At 37.6% G+C, this 19651-nt stretch overlaps 4 protein-coding genes across 4 annotated transcripts in view; all 4 read left to right on the top strand.

Annotated features, from left to right (window-relative positions):
- Positions 1 to 474: 474 nt before the first annotated feature.
- Positions 475 to 1261, top strand: MELLADRAFT_28040 (uncharacterized protein; the record flags this gene model as incomplete). The annotated part of the gene is made up of 3 exons (XM_007404728.1): positions 475 to 552; positions 641 to 1138; positions 1211 to 1261. Coding segments are annotated over 3 exons (627 nt in total), but the record flags the coding sequence as incomplete, so codon positions are not given.
- A 3944-nt stretch (positions 1262 to 5205) lies between these two features.
- MELLADRAFT_23814 (family 90 glycosyltransferase) lies at positions 5206 to 7392 on the top strand (the record flags this gene model as incomplete). Its single annotated transcript, XM_007404729.1, has 5 exons — positions 5206 to 5444; positions 5622 to 5905; positions 6064 to 6389; positions 6478 to 6534; positions 6814 to 7392. Coding segments are annotated over 5 exons (1485 nt in total), but the record flags the coding sequence as incomplete, so codon positions are not given.
- A 5015-nt stretch (positions 7393 to 12407) lies between these two features.
- On the top strand, positions 12408 to 15013 carry MELLADRAFT_32695 (family 90 glycosyltransferase; the record flags this gene model as incomplete). The annotated part of the gene is made up of 5 exons (XM_007404730.1): positions 12408 to 13012; positions 13198 to 13481; positions 13570 to 13943; positions 14032 to 14088; positions 14345 to 15013. 5 exons carry the CDS (start codon positions 12408 to 12410, stop codon positions 15011 to 15013), a joined length of 1989 nt encoding a protein of 662 aa, XP_007404792.1.
- Positions 15014 to 16053: 1040 nt separating this feature from the next.
- Positions 16054 to 19651, top strand: part of MELLADRAFT_115038 (uncharacterized protein) — a gene marked incomplete at both ends in the record, with an annotated part of 5641 nt that continues 2043 nt past the window's right edge. The window contains 9 exons of the mRNA XM_007404731.1: positions 16054 to 16268; positions 16335 to 16413; positions 16482 to 16907; positions 16990 to 17111; positions 17184 to 17748; positions 17818 to 18756; positions 18834 to 19086; positions 19169 to 19241; positions 19310 to 19631. Of these exons, the coding sequence (XP_007404793.1) occupies positions 16151 to 16268; positions 16335 to 16413; positions 16482 to 16907; positions 16990 to 17111; positions 17184 to 17748; positions 17818 to 18756; positions 18834 to 19086; positions 19169 to 19241; positions 19310 to 19631 (2897 nt within the window). The remainder of the gene's footprint in view (positions 16269 to 16334; positions 16414 to 16481; positions 16908 to 16989; positions 17112 to 17183; positions 17749 to 17817; positions 18757 to 18833; positions 19087 to 19168; positions 19242 to 19309; positions 19632 to 19651) is intronic.

Below are 19651 nucleotides of genomic sequence, written 5' to 3'. Positions count from 1 at the left end.
TTGAAAAAGCAGCCCGTACACAACTAGGCGAATCAAATGATGATATTCGTGTAAGCTGATGAAATGCGTAGGATGAAGGATACTGGGAGATTAAAGACACGTCTCAACGGGAGGGTAGCTACAATTCAACTGGTAAGGAGAAAAGGAGAAAAAGGGATTGATGAAGAATGGTTTAAGGAATCGATCTGACGTATCATAAGCTTAGGTAGGGGTTTGATCGAACGGATAAAACCTTAAGTACCAAAGTTTAAACTGCTACGTAGTCTTCGATTTCAAGAATTTAGAAATCAAACTGCCACTCTCCTACTTGGCATTCATCATTCAGCTAAACCAACTTCTCAAGCTTCATCATCAACACTTTTCAATTCAAAGTAAATCATCATCATCATGGAACAGCAGAAATCAATACCTCGTAAGTTTAATCAGGTCTTGAGGTTGAAGTTAGATCATCTGCTGACTTGCTTTCTAAATTCAGAGGACCTTATGGTGGTTGTCACTTATCTTCGATCAAAGGCAGATTTGAAAACCAAGACAGGTGTATTAGAAGGAAAGGTAAGATACCGTTATATAATTACCTATCTTTCACGAATTTCACCTAGTTTCCAACTTGACTAACTTTGAGCTTTGTTATTGTGATCAGCGACATGATTATTTCAAAGGAAAAGCAGCGGTCAAAGCTCTTCTTTCTCCCTCATATGCCAAGGTCCATCCATCAACTTTACCAAAAGTGACCGACGAGAATACAGCAAGTCAATTATTACATTCGATCGTACCCTATGCATTCTTTCTAAGAGTCGAAAGATCCAACCAATCTATAGCAGGAGCCAAGATCCTACAAATCAATCCTGCACAACTCTTTAATCAAGAAGAATATTATGCATGGCTTTATAATGGAAACCAATTAGCTGTCATTGCAGGTGCAGCCTTGATGGTGCTTGTGATCCTTGCTGGAGTGATGTTTCCACTTTGGCCTATGAGTTTGAGGATCGGGGTTTGGTATCTTTCGATTGCTGCTTTGGGATTAGTCGGATTGTTTTTCTTGATTGCGATTGTTAGATTGATCCTTTATGTGATCACGTATTTTGCTGCTGCTCCTGGGATTTGGTTGTTTCCTAACTTGTTTGAAGATGTTGGATTTGTTGAGTCTCTCTTCTTTTTTTCTCTCTTTTCGTTTATTAGTGACTGATTCTTTATAAATTGGTTTCTTTAGGTTGATTCGTTTATTCCTTTATGGGGTTGGGATATCCCACCACCTAAAAAGGTATATATCACCTTTTTCTCTATATATGTCTCTTCTCTCATCTTGACAAAAAATCACCTTACTGATCTTGTTCTTGGATTGGTTTTGCACATAGGTTAAAAAATCAAAAGCAGAAAAAGCAGCAGAAAAAGAAACCAAACGAGCCAATAAAAAATCTAAAGCTTTTGGTGTTGATGATAATGAACCAAGGATTGTAGAATTAAAAGAAGATTAGGAAAACCTTACCCCCCAAAAAAACCCCTGTTTGTTTGTAGATCCTTTTTCAGAACAAAAACAAACTCTATTATATGTATCTAGTTTTTTTTAATTAGTTACTTTTTCTTAGACCTTTGGGGTTTTTTTGTTTGGATTTCCTTTTTTTTCACTTTGATTCTTTTCTTTTTTCCCCCAAGTTTCTAGAAAATAATTTGAATGGAAGAATAGAATTGTTTTCAAGGAAGAAGGGGGATGGAAATTGATCAAAACTTTGATAGCCTTTATAAAATTAAACAGTGTTCATATCTCTTTGTTTTTTTGGAATTACTTGATCATAGATTTTTTGGGTTTTTCTTTTTGGGAGGGTGGTCTAGAGTATTCTCAGTGATCTGAAATGAACTTTGGAAGGAGCTTTTTTCAGTGTTTTGTTTGATTGTCAGGATGTAAATCACACCCAGGGTTATTGACAGCTAAAGTACCAAAGGTATAGCTTTAGTTCAGCACTTATGTAGATCAATTCCTCAAATTTTGGCGGAATAAAGATCAAAACTTTTGAGTATATATCTCTGTAACTCCAATTTTTGGTCAAGTCTTTCAGCAAGGAATCTTTTCACCCTTAGCAGGCAGCACAATGTGAATGTGTGACTCTGACTCCAAAGCAATTCAATTCAGAACACAGGATATATACCAGTACTAGAGAAGTGGGGGCGGCCCACCGCCCTTTCAGCGTTGTCCTCAATGTCAGAAATCCCCTCACATCCCTTTGGGTCTTATTCCTCTCCTGACTACAACTTATCATATTGTCTTGGGATTCTTCCCTTTGTTCTCACTTTTGCTGCTCTACACCCACAGTTATTTCATTTTTGCACAATCCATTTCATTGCAAATGTCCCTGGTTTCAATCAGATGATCCCACCCATGCCATGAGGCATCTTGTCTCCTGCTTTTCACCTATCAAAATCTTCTCCACTTGGTATCAGTGATGTTGTACAAACAAAAATAAAACATTATGCAACTAAGTCAGATACTTGCATAGCCATGTGTCCTTCCTCTGGTGTGCTTGCATACCTGAGCCATGCATCACTCTTATGATCTTATAACATACCCATTATGTGGCCTTCTATCTCTAGAATGTCTGCTTCTTTCATGAGAACCACCCAGGCCCTTTCTTTCCTCTATGTATTTACATCATGGAGACACTTCATGATGACTCCAGACCCTGACAGCTCCTGCAGTGAATTTTCCAGCTCTTCATCTCTTGGTTTGTGAGTCCCACCTCTTTATACAAAGTTATATCCCACCAGTGGTCTAAGATAGTTGCCATTCAATGGTTTTCTGTCTTTCTCTTTCTTCTTTCTGACATGTTCTACACTGCCAGCCTCCACCTTTGAATTATGATGGTTGTTGTCAATGGTCCCATCAATTCCATCAATCCTATCATCCTTGTGTTACCTTCCACACCAATACCTGACTTGGTGTGCAGAAAGAATCCAACATAGTGCAGTTTGCCATAGATATGATGGTGTCCAGCTTGACCCCCCTGTCCCTGATTTATCAATGATCATAAATGGTGCCTCATTGATCAACCCTTGTCCAACTATCTCCACCCACCTGTACACTACCTGTGCTCAGTGACAGTTTCCAACTCTTCTGAAACCACCTTTCAACAGCCACATATGATACTCTGTCTTTCCAATTGGCTATTCTGGAGGACAACCCAGCTCTTACTTAACACACATTTCTTGTTTTTGATTCAAAAGCCTTCAATCTTGTTTGAGTACTCTGGGAAGCAATAAAGCAGAGATACCAAGTGACAGGATATATAATGACAATCAAATGTGAAGTCCAAGTAAACTATAGATTGTTGCCCGAGGAAGAGATATTGCTACACTGTGTAGAGTCACATTAGTCAGTTGGCCAATGGCCCTATATGGAACTTGAAGTATTCTTGCTCAGCATAAGATTTGAAACACTTTGTGATGTGTTCAAATGCCATGTTTGATATCTATTGTTCATTATCTGTTTCCTACCTCAGTCACATCATCTTGTACCTTATGACATAATATGTGTGGTGCATATGTATTTGCATCGGGTTGTGAGTTGTGAGATTAAGATTCATGTAAACAACTGAAGTCAAGATGACCAAGTTTGCCAATTCATTTGTCAAAGTATTCTTTATAAGATTCAGACTGTTGTCAATTAATTCAAGTGTCCCTATATTGAGTCTATTATACCAAGCATCATATACGGTAGTATCACATACATATCATCATTGAGCACACAATTGTTTCTTTTGTTTTTTCATTGTATCATGCTATTTACATATAACATATGTGCTCTACCTGAATATCAAACTTGAGGTTGACCAAGTGAAGCGGTAGGTGAAATGCATTGTATTGGTTGGTCCAACAGCAATATCAAATAAAAGTAGCAAACAATGTAAATAGTCTAGTCAGGACTGAGTGTATTTGTATCAAGTGCAAAAAGAGGGATTTTTCTATTCACAGATGAAGAAGTATTCAACAGGTACATGCATTGTTTGAAAACAAAAATTTGTATCCTCACTTCATCATAGCAACCTGCACCGGAATCTTTGTTGAGCAAAATTGTGCAGTGAGTAACATGAAATTGAACTTACAATCTCTGAATCAGGGTACACTTGGTTTTTAAAATGTCACTTAATAAGAAAATTTGCATGGGTTTGTTTCATAGAATGCGCTGCACATCAATATATTTTCTGTTACCTTTGGGTACTACAACATCTATTGTCAAGGCATCCCAATTTATTGTGTTGCTTTGATGGCCTTCATCTTCAGAATTTATGTGCACGCAAAATTTGAAGAGGAGCAGCATTTTAATACGTGTTTGGACTTGGAAAAGGTCTGAAGAGGTGAATTGTTAACATGGCCTGTCCACCCGTGCAGACATCCCAGACATCATCTCTTGGGTTACATAGGGAATATCCATCAATCACAAATCCAACTGGGTCGTCAAAAATCGGCTCGTAGTACATCCTACGTGGAGACTTTTGTATGCATGTATGATCCTTGATACATACGCACATGTGTAAAGTTGAAGACTTCAGAAGAGGAACACGTGGCTGATTCATGTCCACCCTTGTTGTGAGTCTTTCCCACACACTGCCACGCTTCTTGCAGCTTCTTGCTATCCTAAAGTTCGGTACAGAAGTGTTTTACCTTCATATTCACTTTTTCTCAATCCGGAAGTCTGAACCGTAACGGTATCAACGGATTAAGGAATGAAATGTTCTTGTTGTACATATATAGGAATGTTTGTGATGTTGTTCAACAGGAGACAAATCTTTCCTTTCCACTTTTTGGAAACCTCTTCCCCCAGAAATGTTGGATTCCAAAGACATCAGACTTGACCAGTTGAAGACCTCATCAAATTATAATCCATGGGGTAGATATACGGCAAGATGGTCGAGGAACTTTTTATTTTTAATCTTCTTCAGCTGGGTTTCAATGGTCACTTTGTGTGGCTTTTTTTTACATTCATTTCGACATCAACTTCGACACTTGAGTCCTTCCTTTCGATCATACGGTACTTGGAATTTACTACAAAATGAAAACCCTCTAAATCCATTATCGCAACCTAATCTGTCACCACCAACTCCTGAGGAAATCTTCTCTCCAATCAGATACCCTATTCCAGAGCAATATCGTGAGGACACCGCTACCGGACTTACTTACCATCCTAATGGTCATCTCTTTCTTCAGTCAACCACGATACCACTTCGAACACATCCATTTATGACATTAATTGAACGTGCAAAATTAGAATGGGAATCAAAGCTTGCACGTCAATCTAAAACTCTCAAAGAAGCCGTTGCGGAATACAAGCGTAGATATGGACGAAAACCACCGGCTGGTTTTGAATTATGGTATGCATATGCTACCAAGAATAATGTAAATATGATTGATGAATATGATCAAATATCAAAGGATTTGTTTCCACTTTGGGCATTGTAAGTCTACACCAATCATTTTGTTCTTCTTTTCGAGGTATCAATTGGGATCCTTTCCTGTTACAATGTTGGTTTTAAGTTATAGTGGGATCGATAGAAATTGAAGCTTTTTATTCTAACCCAGAAGGTGATACATACTGACTTGTTTTCTCATTGAATGTGCGGTATTACACACAGGTCACCTAACGAGCTGCGTAAAAGAGCTGAGAGAATTCAAACACGAGAAAAGTCACCATTCGTACTTCACTTTGATGCGGATCGGAATCTAGCTCCCATTGGTGAATCAGCGGCAACAGGAAACGCGAATTACCTGAGTCGACTTTGCCAGGAATTCGCACCACTCCTTGCTTCAGCCAACTTACCGCCTGTTTCCATGGTTTTGCGATCCCTGGATGAACCTCGTCTTTTGTTAGGTTGGGACCAGCAGAAGCGGTTATATGAACTGGCAAAACTCGGTCAATGTATGTCTTCTCAACTTTCACTTATCTTCACGGCCTCTATCATATGATATATGACTGATAGAGCTATTTGATGTTGTACTCAGATCTACCAGAAGATAACAAAATCAATGGGGTCGAATTAGAAGAATATGATCCAGCTAAATATGATATCAATAAAGATATGGCGGAAGACTGGGCTGTGCATTGCCCTCCAGAATCACCCATCCATCGAGATATTATCCACTCATCCTCGTCCCAAAGGTCCCAAAGGGCGCTAAGATCAGGCAGAGATGATCAACAATTACCATCAAATCATTCTTGGATTTTCCATCATCCTCGTTCCATGGACATTTGTCTGAATCCTGATAATATTGATCAACACGGAGCAACAGCAGGTCGAGCTTGGCCACCCAGTCCTATGGTCCCACTCTTTACTCTCTCAAAGACACCTCTTCATGCAGATATTCTTGTAGTACCGCCTTTGTGGGATGCTAAAAATGAATATGTCAGTATCAATCATTCAAACCTTCTTGATCGAGCGCAATAGGTTTAAGAGGAAATATTTCCTGATATGAGATGGTCCTTATCTTTAGACCAACTCGATTCCTTGGTCTAAAAGACCTTATGACAAGTTGTTTTGGCGTGGTACTGTCTCCGGTTAGTTTTTTTTGTTTCAACATGGGGAAGGCAGACGTGAACAAAATTTTGAATCACAGTTGACTGACCTCTCACCTCATTTGCTGAATATTACTCTCCTTTGGACATTATAGGTGTAAGCCTTTTTCCTCAAAGAAATATTTCCCTTTCCATGTATGATCCAGCTAACCAAAACCCTTCATCACTGATCACTTTCATCACTATCCATACAGACCCATCATACGGACACAAATACGAAGTGGAATACATCACATCGCATTCGACTTCACCAGTTTACACATCAACCTAAATCAAATACTCGTGTTTTGACTGGAGATGAGAAAATCATGAATTCAATAAAGACTAATCAAAAACAATCATCAATTCATGAATTCGAAGCGAATGATTCTGATCTCATTCAACGTTATTTGAATATCAGTTTAGTGGGCGGTCCATACGAATGTGATCCAAAACAATGTGAAAAATTGGCAAAGATGATTGAGTTTGGTAAATCGATGAAAAGTGAAGAAGAAGCCAAATATAAATATGTATTAGATGTAGATGGAAACGGATGGAGTGGTAGGTTTCGTAGATTATTAGCTACTCAACATTTAGTTTTAAAATCTAGTATCTTGCCTGAATGGTATTCCGATCGAATCCAACCTTGGTACCATTATATACCTTCAAAAATCGATTATACTGATTTATATGATATCATGAGTTTCTTTACTGGAGATATGGACGGGAATGGAGCTCATGAAGATTTAGCTGAGATCATTTCATCTCAAGGTCGACATTGGGCTCTTAATTATTTCAGGAGAGAGGATATGGTGGCTTATATGTTTAGACTTGTTTTGGAATATACAAGGTTGTATCATCGATCAGAGAATGGTACCTTTACCGATTTTGATGAATCTGTCTTATAATAGTTGGGATATTTCTTTATTAATTAGGTCGATCAATCCAATAATCACTTCAAGGATTTCTTCATGTAACATAGTGTTTTTTAATAATACCTTTGCATATTCCATTAAGACCTTGTCACATATATTTTCAAAACAATAATTACAAAAAATCAAAACTGTTGGCATTTGTGGTCCATAATCATCAGATCATTGTCCAAACACATCAGCCTCTTGGATATCAAATCAAGAACAGTCTATTTAAGAAGTTGGAAACGTTTGCTCGTCAAACTCAAGTAAATTGGCCCAAAATTGTTGTCAAGCTTTGTGAACTCGAGTGTACAACCCCTTCACACACTTCTTTTGCTCATGAATTATTGGCCCCCCACACTCTGAGTCTCAATCTATTGCCCCGGAGAGAATTCTGAACCGTATATATTTTAAGTTGAATGATTTAATTTGAAGCATCATTGCATCCTTATCTTTCTAGTAACAATCCTACCGAATGTCAGCTAGATTTATCTCAAGAAGAATAGCAGATGAAACAACTGACCTTGCCTACCACCATTCATTTGGCATGTCAATCCTGCCACCTACCCATCCAATTCCAGGGTTTGCTTTGACTGTTTGCATTCCAGTATAAGAAATGTTTTTCTAAATCTATAGTAGAAGAAAATCAAAATCAACTTTGATTAAGATGAGGATTTGAATTTGAATTTGTTCTTGATGTGAAGGAACAACATGAATCCAAAGATAACAAGATAAGCTTACAAAATTGAACATATTTTTGATCTGTTCTCTGCACAACATTTCTTTCACATACACATCATCATGTCACTTGTGGATATTGGTGTAAGCAACAGGTTTCCAGTTGCCACCAACCATACTACCATCCTCTTTTTCAGTCAAAAATTCATTGAGTGCAAATCAAAGCTTGGATTCAATCCAGTTTGCATTTACAGTCTTTGGAGCATTTGGGTCCTTCTTTACTCAAGGTATGCTGTCTGACATTTCAAAGGATGAAATCTTAAATTTGAGATCGAGCTATGATGGAGGAACAATGATGCTTGATGGCAAAAGTGGGGGACAGGAACATAATGATCCATCTTTGGAAATAGTTGAGAGATGGATGTCATCAAGCAGTTGCAGTATGGTTTTGGTTTGCTTGCTATGGTGTCAAGGTGGGTTGAATTCTTTCAAGATAAATTTTTCCAAGTCCCCAAAGGAGTTATCTGACTGCAGACATTTTTATGGTTTTTAAAATGTACCTTTCAAACTCTTTTTGTAACAGGGAGATCTCTTTTTGGGGACTGTAACTGCTGCCAAACGACATTTTTTGGACCATGTTTCTTTCTTGATTTCAACAGAGCTTTTGAAAAAATGCAAAAAAATGCAACCAAAAATACCCTAAGTTTCACCTTTGCAAATCAAAGTTTGCTGTTATTGTCACTCCTTCATCAACCCATTGATATGTGGATTGAATCAGAGAGCTGGTAGTGTATGTATATGCAGCACAAAAGGTTTGAGCCTTGTCCCCCAGGACAAATTAAGAGCTTGAGTGTAAGATTGTCTAAGTGAGAACCCCTTCCAGATGTGTATATATGGCATTTGCCATTGTCTGCACGTTGAGATCTGGGGATATAATGGTGTGTCCTTTTGATCCAAAGAAGGAATGCAAATTTGGAATCAAGCAAGAGTGAGAAAATAACAAAACATCCATAATTATATTTGGTTGAGCTAGCAAACAGGTGATGATACAAAGCCTTCACAAAAACAAGGCTTCATCAAGAGTGACAAAGCTCCAACCAAACCAGGAGGCTGGCAATCCCTTCCACTACCTACTCTCTTATAATCATTATTGCAGTGGTATTGGCTTCAAACAGGAAGTGATGTTTACCTCAGACTCCCCCAAAAGAGCTATGCAATGTTGCATCAGGATAACCGGAAAAAGTCTGAGATCCATATAACCCAGCACAAATTCCTGTGTGGCATTTCTTTTAGATTAGAACAAGCAGTGACCTGTCAAAGGTGAAACACACATCTTCTTCATCTAACGCATGATCATTCTCTACCCAAAGGAAGTAGACTTACTGATAGCTTAAGTATACAACCATGGTCTCTTGTTAACAATCAACCCTCTTGATGGATTGAAAGCTAGAGAGTGTGTTGTTCAATTATGGGTAGAATTCCAGAAGTTCACTGTAAACATCATTCAGTTTACCCAATTGGGAAGAGTAAAATGATTAAGAGTATAGTTTGTAATAAAAGGATTCATCACTTCACACCTGAGCCATAACACACACACTACATATGTGCAGAAGGCTTAGTTGATAGTTGCCTATCATGCACATACAGGTCTGCGCAGCTGTCTGCTCATCTGACTAAATAAATCATGTGTGATACATCATGTAACTTTTTTGCCATTGACAAAATTTTCCCAACAATCCACTACATGTATCATCAAGGCTACTCGGGCAACATTCTGGTGAGCATGTGTCAGTAACAGAAATGGTGTTACATGAAGTTTAGTTGTCAAACTTACACCAAAACTATGAGTCAGCGTATGTAGTCATTTTTTGCAATGATTTTGTCAAGCTGAAAAAATGTTACACCAAGTATTACATATGATTCACTCACCCAGATGAGGACATAACTGAGCAAACTTGTATGTACATGGTAGTCATCTATTCACTCAGGCTTCTGCACATATGTAATGTGGGTGTCATGGCTCAGGTGTGCAGTGATAGATCCTTTTATGACACATTATACTCCTAATCTGTTTCCCATCCCCAATTGGGGAAGTTTAATGATGTTCACAGTGGTTGCTGCATTAAGTCTTCTTTAACAAGGATTGTTGGGGATTAGTGGGTGCTCAGATGTGGTGGACTGGTTGGGAATATGGGTGAGGTAGTTGCAATTTCAATGCATGGCTCTTTACAATGGATGAATGACTATATTTACATGCTTAGGCTGTGGCATAATTTGGTGATTTTTCTATCTCTATAGATGTGTTTGCTGTTGTGGAAACATTGTGTTGTAACTCATATTAGGATATTCTTGTACAGAGAGACTGTTAGATTCAGTCCCAAGCACCCAAACTGTTGGATCATTGTCCTTCAATCTCAGTTATTACATCAGGACACCTTCTCTGACCTCTGATAGCCTCAAAGCTCATAAAACACTGACTGGATTTTTTCAACTTTTCTTGTCTTGAAACCACCCATTTCTTCTTTCAAAACCTGGTGGGCAGTTATGGAGAAACAATTTGAGAAAGCACATGCAACACCTGTGAGAATGCACAAGATGTACAAATGGAATTCACACATCAAAAGATTCATTTGGGAATAGTTCCTACTTAGAGAAGAACAGAAAGACCTTGTGGCATAAGTCATTAGAGGAAATTCATAGCAATGCTACCGGTGGAATTTTCATGAACTGCTATGAAAGGAGGAACAGTAATTATATCCACAAATACTTTTGCCTATAAATAAGGCCATGTTTGATGTCTTGTATATAGTATTTTCCCCATTGTCTTGTCATAAACACTTAAATGTGGGCTACAATTGGGGACCAATGCTTTTGGTCTCTGGTCCAATGCTTTTTGACCTGTAGTTGTGGAAAACAATGAGGACTTTAAGGCTTTTTGCTCTTTTCCTTAGATTCTTCTTGTCCCACATCATTTGGACAATGAGATAAACCTGTGCTTTGTTTGTCAACATCTTCCATAACAAGATAATTTATTACATACATTTCTGATTCCCAGGCAGCTACTTTCTCTAAATGATGCATCAGATGTTTGGCATTCTCAGCTGCATATTTGCTTGGGGTTTCAAAAGTACTACTCAATCAAATTATTCTCCAAAATCCCTCATTGATCCAACTAGCACTTTCTCTTTGATGCCAATAAAGCACTCAATATCATATTGGCCAGATATAAGACATGCACAGTGCTTTGATGATCATTGAATTACGCCTCCACATATTCACTCACTTCTTCCTTTGTTCAGTGCAAAAATATTGCTTTTGCAAAAGTGAGGCCTTTTGTCAAAATTCTACAGCCATCTCATGCCATTTCTTGCAACAACTCTGTGCCTTTTCAACCATTGTATGCAAAAGTACTATGTGAGTAAGTGGGGTTGCACTTTGGGTTGCAAGGAATGAATACTCATCTTCTCATTATCTAATGTCAAGCATTACTCACCATCTACTTTTAATAACCCAATAACTCTTTCTTCAACAACTCAATTGACTACCACACTTGAACATTATTCTTTGTGGTTGTGACACAATGTTCCCTTTCATCTCTTTGATCTGACTTTGCAATGTGCTTTTCCATTGCTGTCAACTTTTCAGATGTTTCTGATTCTTCCAAACAAAACCTCTTAGGATTTGTGCTAATGTATTTCATCGGATCCAGAAGCATACAATCCAGCTAGACATACTGTGTCAGGCATCAGGATGTCTCTGACATCATTGAAATGTACTACCATTTTCCTACTACCTTATTTTTACTTCATTAGACATATTGTTGCCCATATATTGTGACCTCTCTGCTGTGGAGATGGGTCTTCAAGCAGCTTCTCCAATATATCCACAAGATCAAGTTCCTATTGGAAATCACCCTATGAACCTCTTTAAATGACTCCAAATGCCTTGGGGTATGCAAGTATTTGGTTAATTCTCAGTCTCAGTTGTCATTTACGTAAACATGATCACGTGGTCGTAGTTGGCACAGCTAGCCAGCGGGGCGCTAGTTGTCGTTATAACTACACAAGGTAAACCTCATCGCTCGAAAAGGCAGTTGCTATAGTGTGAGGCAATTGTGGAACGAGGCTCTCGGTTTGAACATGGCTTTGGTTTCTCTGGCTTTCTCCATGCTTTTCCTCTTGGCCGTCTCTATCATCATCATTTTCATTACCAAGTAAATATCAATCCTGATTATGTCCGTTATCCATCTTAACACTCCGAATAATAAGGCTAATCAAATGTTGGACTTGGAAGCAACTAAACATTCATCAGGCAATCATCGTGTGCGTGGAAGATGGCCGAGGAAAATTCCACTCCTAAATATTGTCAGCTGGTTTTCGATAGCCACCCTGTCCGTCTTCTGCATCTATTTCTTCCAGGAACAGCTTCGACTTTTGAATCCTTCGCTTCATTCATACGTGAGTTGGAATTTGTTCCAACATGAAAAATCCACCAATCCGCTAGCACAATACAATTTGTCACCCCCAACTCCGGAGCAGATCTTTTCTCCAATCAGATACCCTATCTCAGATAAATATCCGGAGGACACGGCTACCGGACTTACCTACCATCCTAATGGTCACCTACTGCTCCAATCCGCCTCAATAAAACTTCAAAAGCATCCATTTATGACACTAATCGAACGTGCAAAACTCGAATGGAAATCAAAGCTTGCACGTCAATCCAAAACTCTTAAAGAAGCAGTTACGGAATACAAACGTAGAAATGGACGAAACCCACCGGCTGGTTTTGAATTATGGTATGCATATGCTACCAAGAATAATGTAAATATGATTGATGAATATGATCAAATCTCAAGGGATTTGTTTCCACTTTGGGCATTGTAAGTCCACACGAATCATTTTATTATTCTTTTCGAGTTATCAATAGGTCATTTCCTGTTACAGTATTTATATATTGTGTTCAGCTATAGTGATACCGACATAAATTGACTCCTTTTCACTGCAAGATGGCCAGAACGTGATATTTACTGACTTGTTTTCTCATTGGATGTGGGGTATTACGCAGGTCACCTAACGAGCTGCGTAAAAGAGCGGACACAATTCAAACACGGGAAAAATCACCATTCATACTTCACTTTGATCCGGATGGAAATCTAGCTATCACTGGTGAATCAGCGGCAACAGGGAACGCGAATTATCTGGGTGGACTCTGTCAGGAATTCGCACCACTCCTTGCTTCAGCCAACTTACCGCCTATTTCCATGGTTTTGCGATCCCTGGATGAACCTCGTCTTTTGTTAGGTTGGGATCAGCAGAAGCGGTTACATGAACTGGCAAAACTCGGTCAATGTATGTCTTCTCAACTTCAACTTATCTTCACGGCCTTTATTATAGGACTGACAGAGCTCTTTGATGTTGTACCTAGATCTACCGGAAGATAACAAGATCAATGGAGTCGAATTAGAAGAATATGATCCAGCTAAGTCTGATATCAATATGGCTGAAGACTGGGCTGTGCATTGCCCTCCAGAATCATCCATTCATAGAGATGTTATCCATTCATCCTCGCCCGACACGGCGCTAAGATCAAGCCGCGATGATCAACAATCCTCAGTGAATCATTCTTGGATTTTCCATCATCCTCGTTCCATGGACATCTGTATGAACCCCGATGATATTGACAAACACGGAGCAACAGCAGGTCGAGCTTGGCCACCTAGTCCTATGGTTCCACTCTTTGCTCTCTCAAAGACACCTCTTCATGCCGAAATTCTTGTAGTACCGCCTTTGTGGGACGATAGAGATGAATATGTCAGTTGAGATTTTTAGTCTCTTTTCGTTTTCGCCCATTCGATTTGAGAGGAATTATTTACTATAATCACCTGGTTTTCATTTGTAGGAAAACCCAATTCCTTGGTCTGAGCGGCCTTATGATAAGCTTTATTGGCGTGGAACGGTTTCTGGTTAGTGTTTCTTTGTCTTGATTTGAAAAAGGTAGTCACGAGAGAGACACAAAGGAACATTAGTTGACTGACTCCTCACCTGACATTTCATGAAATCCGCTCTTCTTCGAACATTATAGGTGTAAGCCTTTCGCTTTCCTTAAAAGATCATCTCTGTGTCCATGTTTGATCAAAATCAACTTACCAATACTCTTTATTACGAATCACTTCCATCACATACAGACACTGCATACGGATCAAAATACCAAGTGGAATACAACACACCGTATTCGATTGCATCAATTCACACATCAATCCAAATCAAATACTCGTGTTCTAACTGAAGACGAGGAATTCACGAATTTAACAAAGGCTAACCAAAACCATTTATCAATACATGAATTCGAATCAAGTACTTCCAAGCTCAACCAACGTTACATGAATATCAGTCTTGTTGGAGGTCCATATCAATGTGATCCAAAACAATGTGAAAAACTTAAAAAAATGATTGAATTTGGTAAATCGGTGAGTATTGAAGAAGGAGCTAAACATAAGTATGTATTAGATGTAGATGGAAATGGATGGAGTGGTAGGTTTCGTAGATTATTAGCTACTCAACATTTGGTTTTGAAATCTAGTATTTTGCCTGAATGGTATTCTGATCGAATCCAACCTTGGTACCATTATATACCTTCAAACATTGATTATACTGATTTATATGATATCATGAGTTTCTTTACTGGCGATATGGAAGGCAATGGAGCTCATGAAGACCTAGCTGAGATCATTTCATCTCAAGGTCGACATTGGGCTCTTAATTATTTTAGGTGGGAAGATATGGTGGCTTATATGTTTAGACTTGTTTTGGAGTATACAAGGTTATATCATCGCTCAGAGAAAGGTACTTCCACCGATTTTGATGAATCACTTTTGCTTTAGTTTGAATACCTTTTAGAATGATATGGATGTATATAGAAAACTCTGGATTCCAATTTTCTGTCTTATTGTATCTTTGCATTATCTTAGTTAGACCTTTTTACACTCATCGAACAAAATGCATAATTTTCTCTATCCTTGAGAACCTTGGATTGTAGAAATCAAAAAATGAGTTCAGTCAGTTTAACAGAGCCTCAGGTGATATCTTACTTACTCGACCATTAAAGCTATGAAAGATCTCATTCTTTATCACAGGTTTCCCAACTGATATTACATATAAAAAGAAGTTTTTAAAAAATCGTGTTGGTGATATAGGTGTTGAAAGATAGTCGAGGATCTCGTATTATTTGACTCTTCACATGATGTTGAGATGATTCATTCGACATTTTGGGTTGATATATTATGAGGTTATGTTCGCAGATTTTATAAAGGATTAAGCTACAGTGCCACGGATTGAAGCAGAGGATGTTTGATCAGGATCATTGTCATACAACTTCTTCAGCTTTTCTTATCTTCCTTCTTGTCGAGTTTTTCGTTAATTGTACTTCATCTTACCTTGTCATCTTTTGCTGATGCAGTCGATCTCCGCTGAGTATCTCATGTGCCCGACTCCCTGGCTCGTTACCAGAAATATGATCATGGAAAGCATCAGCGATTTTGTCTGTGTTTGCTTCTGCCTTCCCTTGATCTGCTACCAGAGGTCTATATCATTGTCTCTGAGTCTTATATTTCCCGATAATACCAATTGCAAAGTCTTTGAGTTATAGTTTTCATCTTAAATAAACTCCTCACCTCTATCAGAAATGCGGAGGCCTTGAGCCTTGCTGCAACGTATCTATTTCCTTCCTTCATTCCATTGTCCAACTATGTAATGATGATGGACACAGCCTCGAGTGGAGTCTCGATTTGAATTTGGGAGGGAAATAATACATTAAATTTAAATCCATTTTTGGAAAACAGTGTTTGCTCTCTGATATTTCAGTCGCGTCTTGGGATCTGGCTGTATGCGCCCTATTGAAACTTACCAAATATCAAAACCAAAAGACCATTTGACCAAAAAGACAGCAAGAACGAGAACGAGAACGAGAACGAGACGAAGATAAAGAAACAGGAACAGAAAACGAACCATATCTTTCTAATATGCCGATTGGATGGAGTTTATCAAACGTATTAATCAGTTTAATCGATCAACCTGAGATTGAAAATGAAACTAGATTTGATGAATTAGATTCCAGTCAGATTAGACAATCTGTTCATAGTAAGTCATCAATATCAAGCATTCTAATGGATATCTTTAACTTATTTGTTTCTTTTGATGATACAGACTTAGTTGATGAACTAACGGAATCATCAAGCTCAATCACTTCAACTGAAGTCTTTCAAACTTTTCAAAGTTTACTAAAGTTCGATATTCTCATTCCTTCATATTATTGAATACCATCACTAACGTTCACTGTTTTTCTTTTCACAGACATTCATCAATCCTACCTCATTCAATCCTACTATCGATTCTAGACGTTTTACCATCAGCCTTCGAAGTAGAAATCAATTCAACCTCTCGAGATGCAAACCCAACAGACCATACAAACTACAGATCCCATAGACTAGCACTAGAACATTACGCATTTTTATTACATTGGCTAGTACAAGAATGTGAAAAACGTAGAATCTCAGAAAGAGGTTTAGATGGGATTTTAACCAATCAAAATGATAAAATAAAATCATCTAAATCTAAATCATCTAAACAAAAAGGTACTAAAACGAATACTTCAGATAAGAATGCTTCATTTGATTGGACAGCTCAAGTTGTGGAAGTTTTAGGTTCTATGTTAAAAGCACTTAGTTTAAAAACTGATTTTATTTGGCCTACTTCTCAAGATCGAGATGCATTTGTTAGGTAATTTCACTGATTTGACTTTTTTTTTCGTTGATTTATTCAACTTGATTCTGATCTTGCTTTGTTTTTAATCTCTCTCTAGTTGCTTTACCAAGACTGTGTATCAAATTTTGGAAATCAAAACTTTTGCTGATAATTCTGCAATTCGAGTTCTTGCATTTAAAATAATCTGTACAGCAGCTAAAAGTCATGGTCAAGCATACAGTGGGTCACAATTTCCATTCATTTTACTTCAACTTGAACTTGAAATTGACTCTTAACTTCTTTAACAAACAGATACCCAAACTTCGATCCTACAAAAACTACAATACTTTGATCATCTATCAGAATACATGGCAGAATTAACTCATCTCTTAGTAGAAGCCAAAGATTTACCACAATTAGCAGATGCGATCTTGAGAGAAATTTCATCTAAATTATTTTCAGCACAAGATACAAAAGGTCCACGAAGTTTTTCACGTTATTTGATTAAATTAACGGAACTTGCACCTAGATTAGTTTTTAAACAGATCGTGATTTTACAAAAACATTTAGATAGTGAAAGTTATGTGATGAGAATTTGTTTACTTGAAGTCTTTGGGAAATTGATTGCTGCTTTAAGTCAAGATGATGACCAACAACCACATCCACAACAAACTAATTCTAATAATCAATCTAATCAATCTAATCCAGATCACGAAGATGATGATGATCAACATCCTGATCGGGCTACGAATGAGAAAGATAAAGAACCTCAAGTGGTTAAATTAGATGGATTCTTCAATTTGTTATTTCAACGTTTCTGTGATTCTAATACATTTGTTAGACTGAAAGTAGTGAGCATCTTTGAAGACATTTTAAAGTAAGTTTGTTTTTCACATATTTGTTAGTGATTGATCACACTTACTAACTTGGAGGTCGATTTTCAAAGACTTCCTGTTCCGTTTCCCAAACATCGATTACGACTAGCTGCCACTGCTTTACGATCATTAGAAGACAAATCATCTCAAGTACGAAAACATTGTATCACGGTCTTGAGTAAATTAATGGAAACGCATCCTTATGGAGTGATGCATGGAGGAGAGCTTTTTATGGATGATTGGAAAGCTAGATATGAAGGAATCGTCAAGGAATTAAGCGTGTTTGATTTACCTGAAGATGAAGCTGCTAAGAAACTCATGGAAGATACAGACGAGGAGGATTTAGGAGACAATAAAAGTGGGGATGAAGATGATGAGAAAGAGGAGGATGAGGAAGAGGATGGATCGGAAAAGAGATCAGAGGATGCTGATGGTGATACAACTATGGGAGATCATTCTACTGTATCGAATTCTGAAACTACAACTGGAAAGAAACGTAAATCGAAAAAATCAAAAGCAAGAAAATCAGAAATGAATATTGCAGCTGTTGATCAACAAGCAGCCTTATCAAATTATGATCATGAAGTTTTAATGAAATTAAGATTAACTAAAAGATATTATTCAGATGCGATTCAATTTGTTCAAATTTTAGAATCAGCTATACCATTAATTGAAAAATTATTAGCATCTAAAATCAAATCAGAAGTTTTAGAAGCGATTTATTTTTTTAAAACTTCATGGATGTATAAATTAAAAGGTTCATCAAGTGGGATTAGAAGAATGTTACATTTGATTTGGTCAAGTGATAATTCAACTGTAGAAGAATCGGTTAAAGATACAGGAGGAAATGAAGAAGGTACCAAAGAAATCAAAGAAGTTAAAGGTGTTAGATTTGCTTTACTGGATTGTTATCAAGAACTTTATTTCGCTTCACTTGTTAGAGAAGAAGGTGAAAGTTTAACTCATTATGCTAATCGGAATATTGATCGAATCACTAGGAATATGATTGAGTTAGTTTTTTCTCTTCTTTTGATTTTGAAGAGATTTCAATACTAATCTTTTTCATATTTTTATGGTTTTATTTAAGATTAACTTATCGAGCAACATTAGCAGAACTAACCTCTTTAGAAGAATTGATGGGTGTCATGATGGATAGAGGTTATGTACATGAAGATGTGATTTGTAAGCTTTGGGAAGTTTACAGTACTAACAAAGATATTTCAAAACAACAAAGAAGGGGTTCTATTATTGTTTTGGGTATGCTTGCTGCTCCTTGTCCTAAAGTGGTGGCTGATAATCTTGATAAGCTCATTGCTATTGGATTAGGACCGATTGGTAAAGTGAGTGAATCGGATTCCATTCACCTTTTAATTTACCTGATTTCTTTAATTCTGATAATTTTTTGATTTGTTCAAAATATAGTCGGATTTGGTTCTAGCCAAGTATTCTTGTATTGCATTAAGTAGAATTGGTGGTAGTGCTAAGAAAGTGAAAGGTATATCTTTTTTTTCAAACTTCCAAATTCTTTTTACTGATTTTGATCATCAAACTTTACTCCAATAGGTTCACTCGTTGATCGAAATGTACGATTACCAATGGATAATCCAGTGTTTCATAGATTATCAGAATCTATCCAAATGCCAACCAAATCAAAAGAATGGTTCGCAATGGCTGAACAAGCTCTTAATACGATTTACGCATTAGCAGATCAACCAGATTCACTTTGTTCTGAAATTTTAAAATCTATGACGATTGAATGTTTTGAAAAATCGTCTGTACCCACAGCAACAACAACAACGACAGAAGATCAACAACCTATGGAGATCGATGAAAATCTTCCAGTTCCGGATTCTCAAGTTGATGGAACCACCCTCAAAGAAAAAAGGTTATCACACTCAGGATCAC

Source organism: Melampsora larici-populina (assembly GCF_000204055.1).
Source record: "Melampsora larici-populina 98AG31 unplaced genomic scaffold MELLAscaffold_2, whole genome shotgun sequence".
In the NCBI taxonomy this organism is placed as follows: Eukaryota; Fungi; Basidiomycota; class Pucciniomycetes; order Pucciniales; family Melampsoraceae; genus Melampsora; species Melampsora laricis-populina.
The sequence above is the reverse complement of the archived record's forward strand: the minus strand, read 5'-3'. Positions and strand labels throughout refer to the sequence as shown.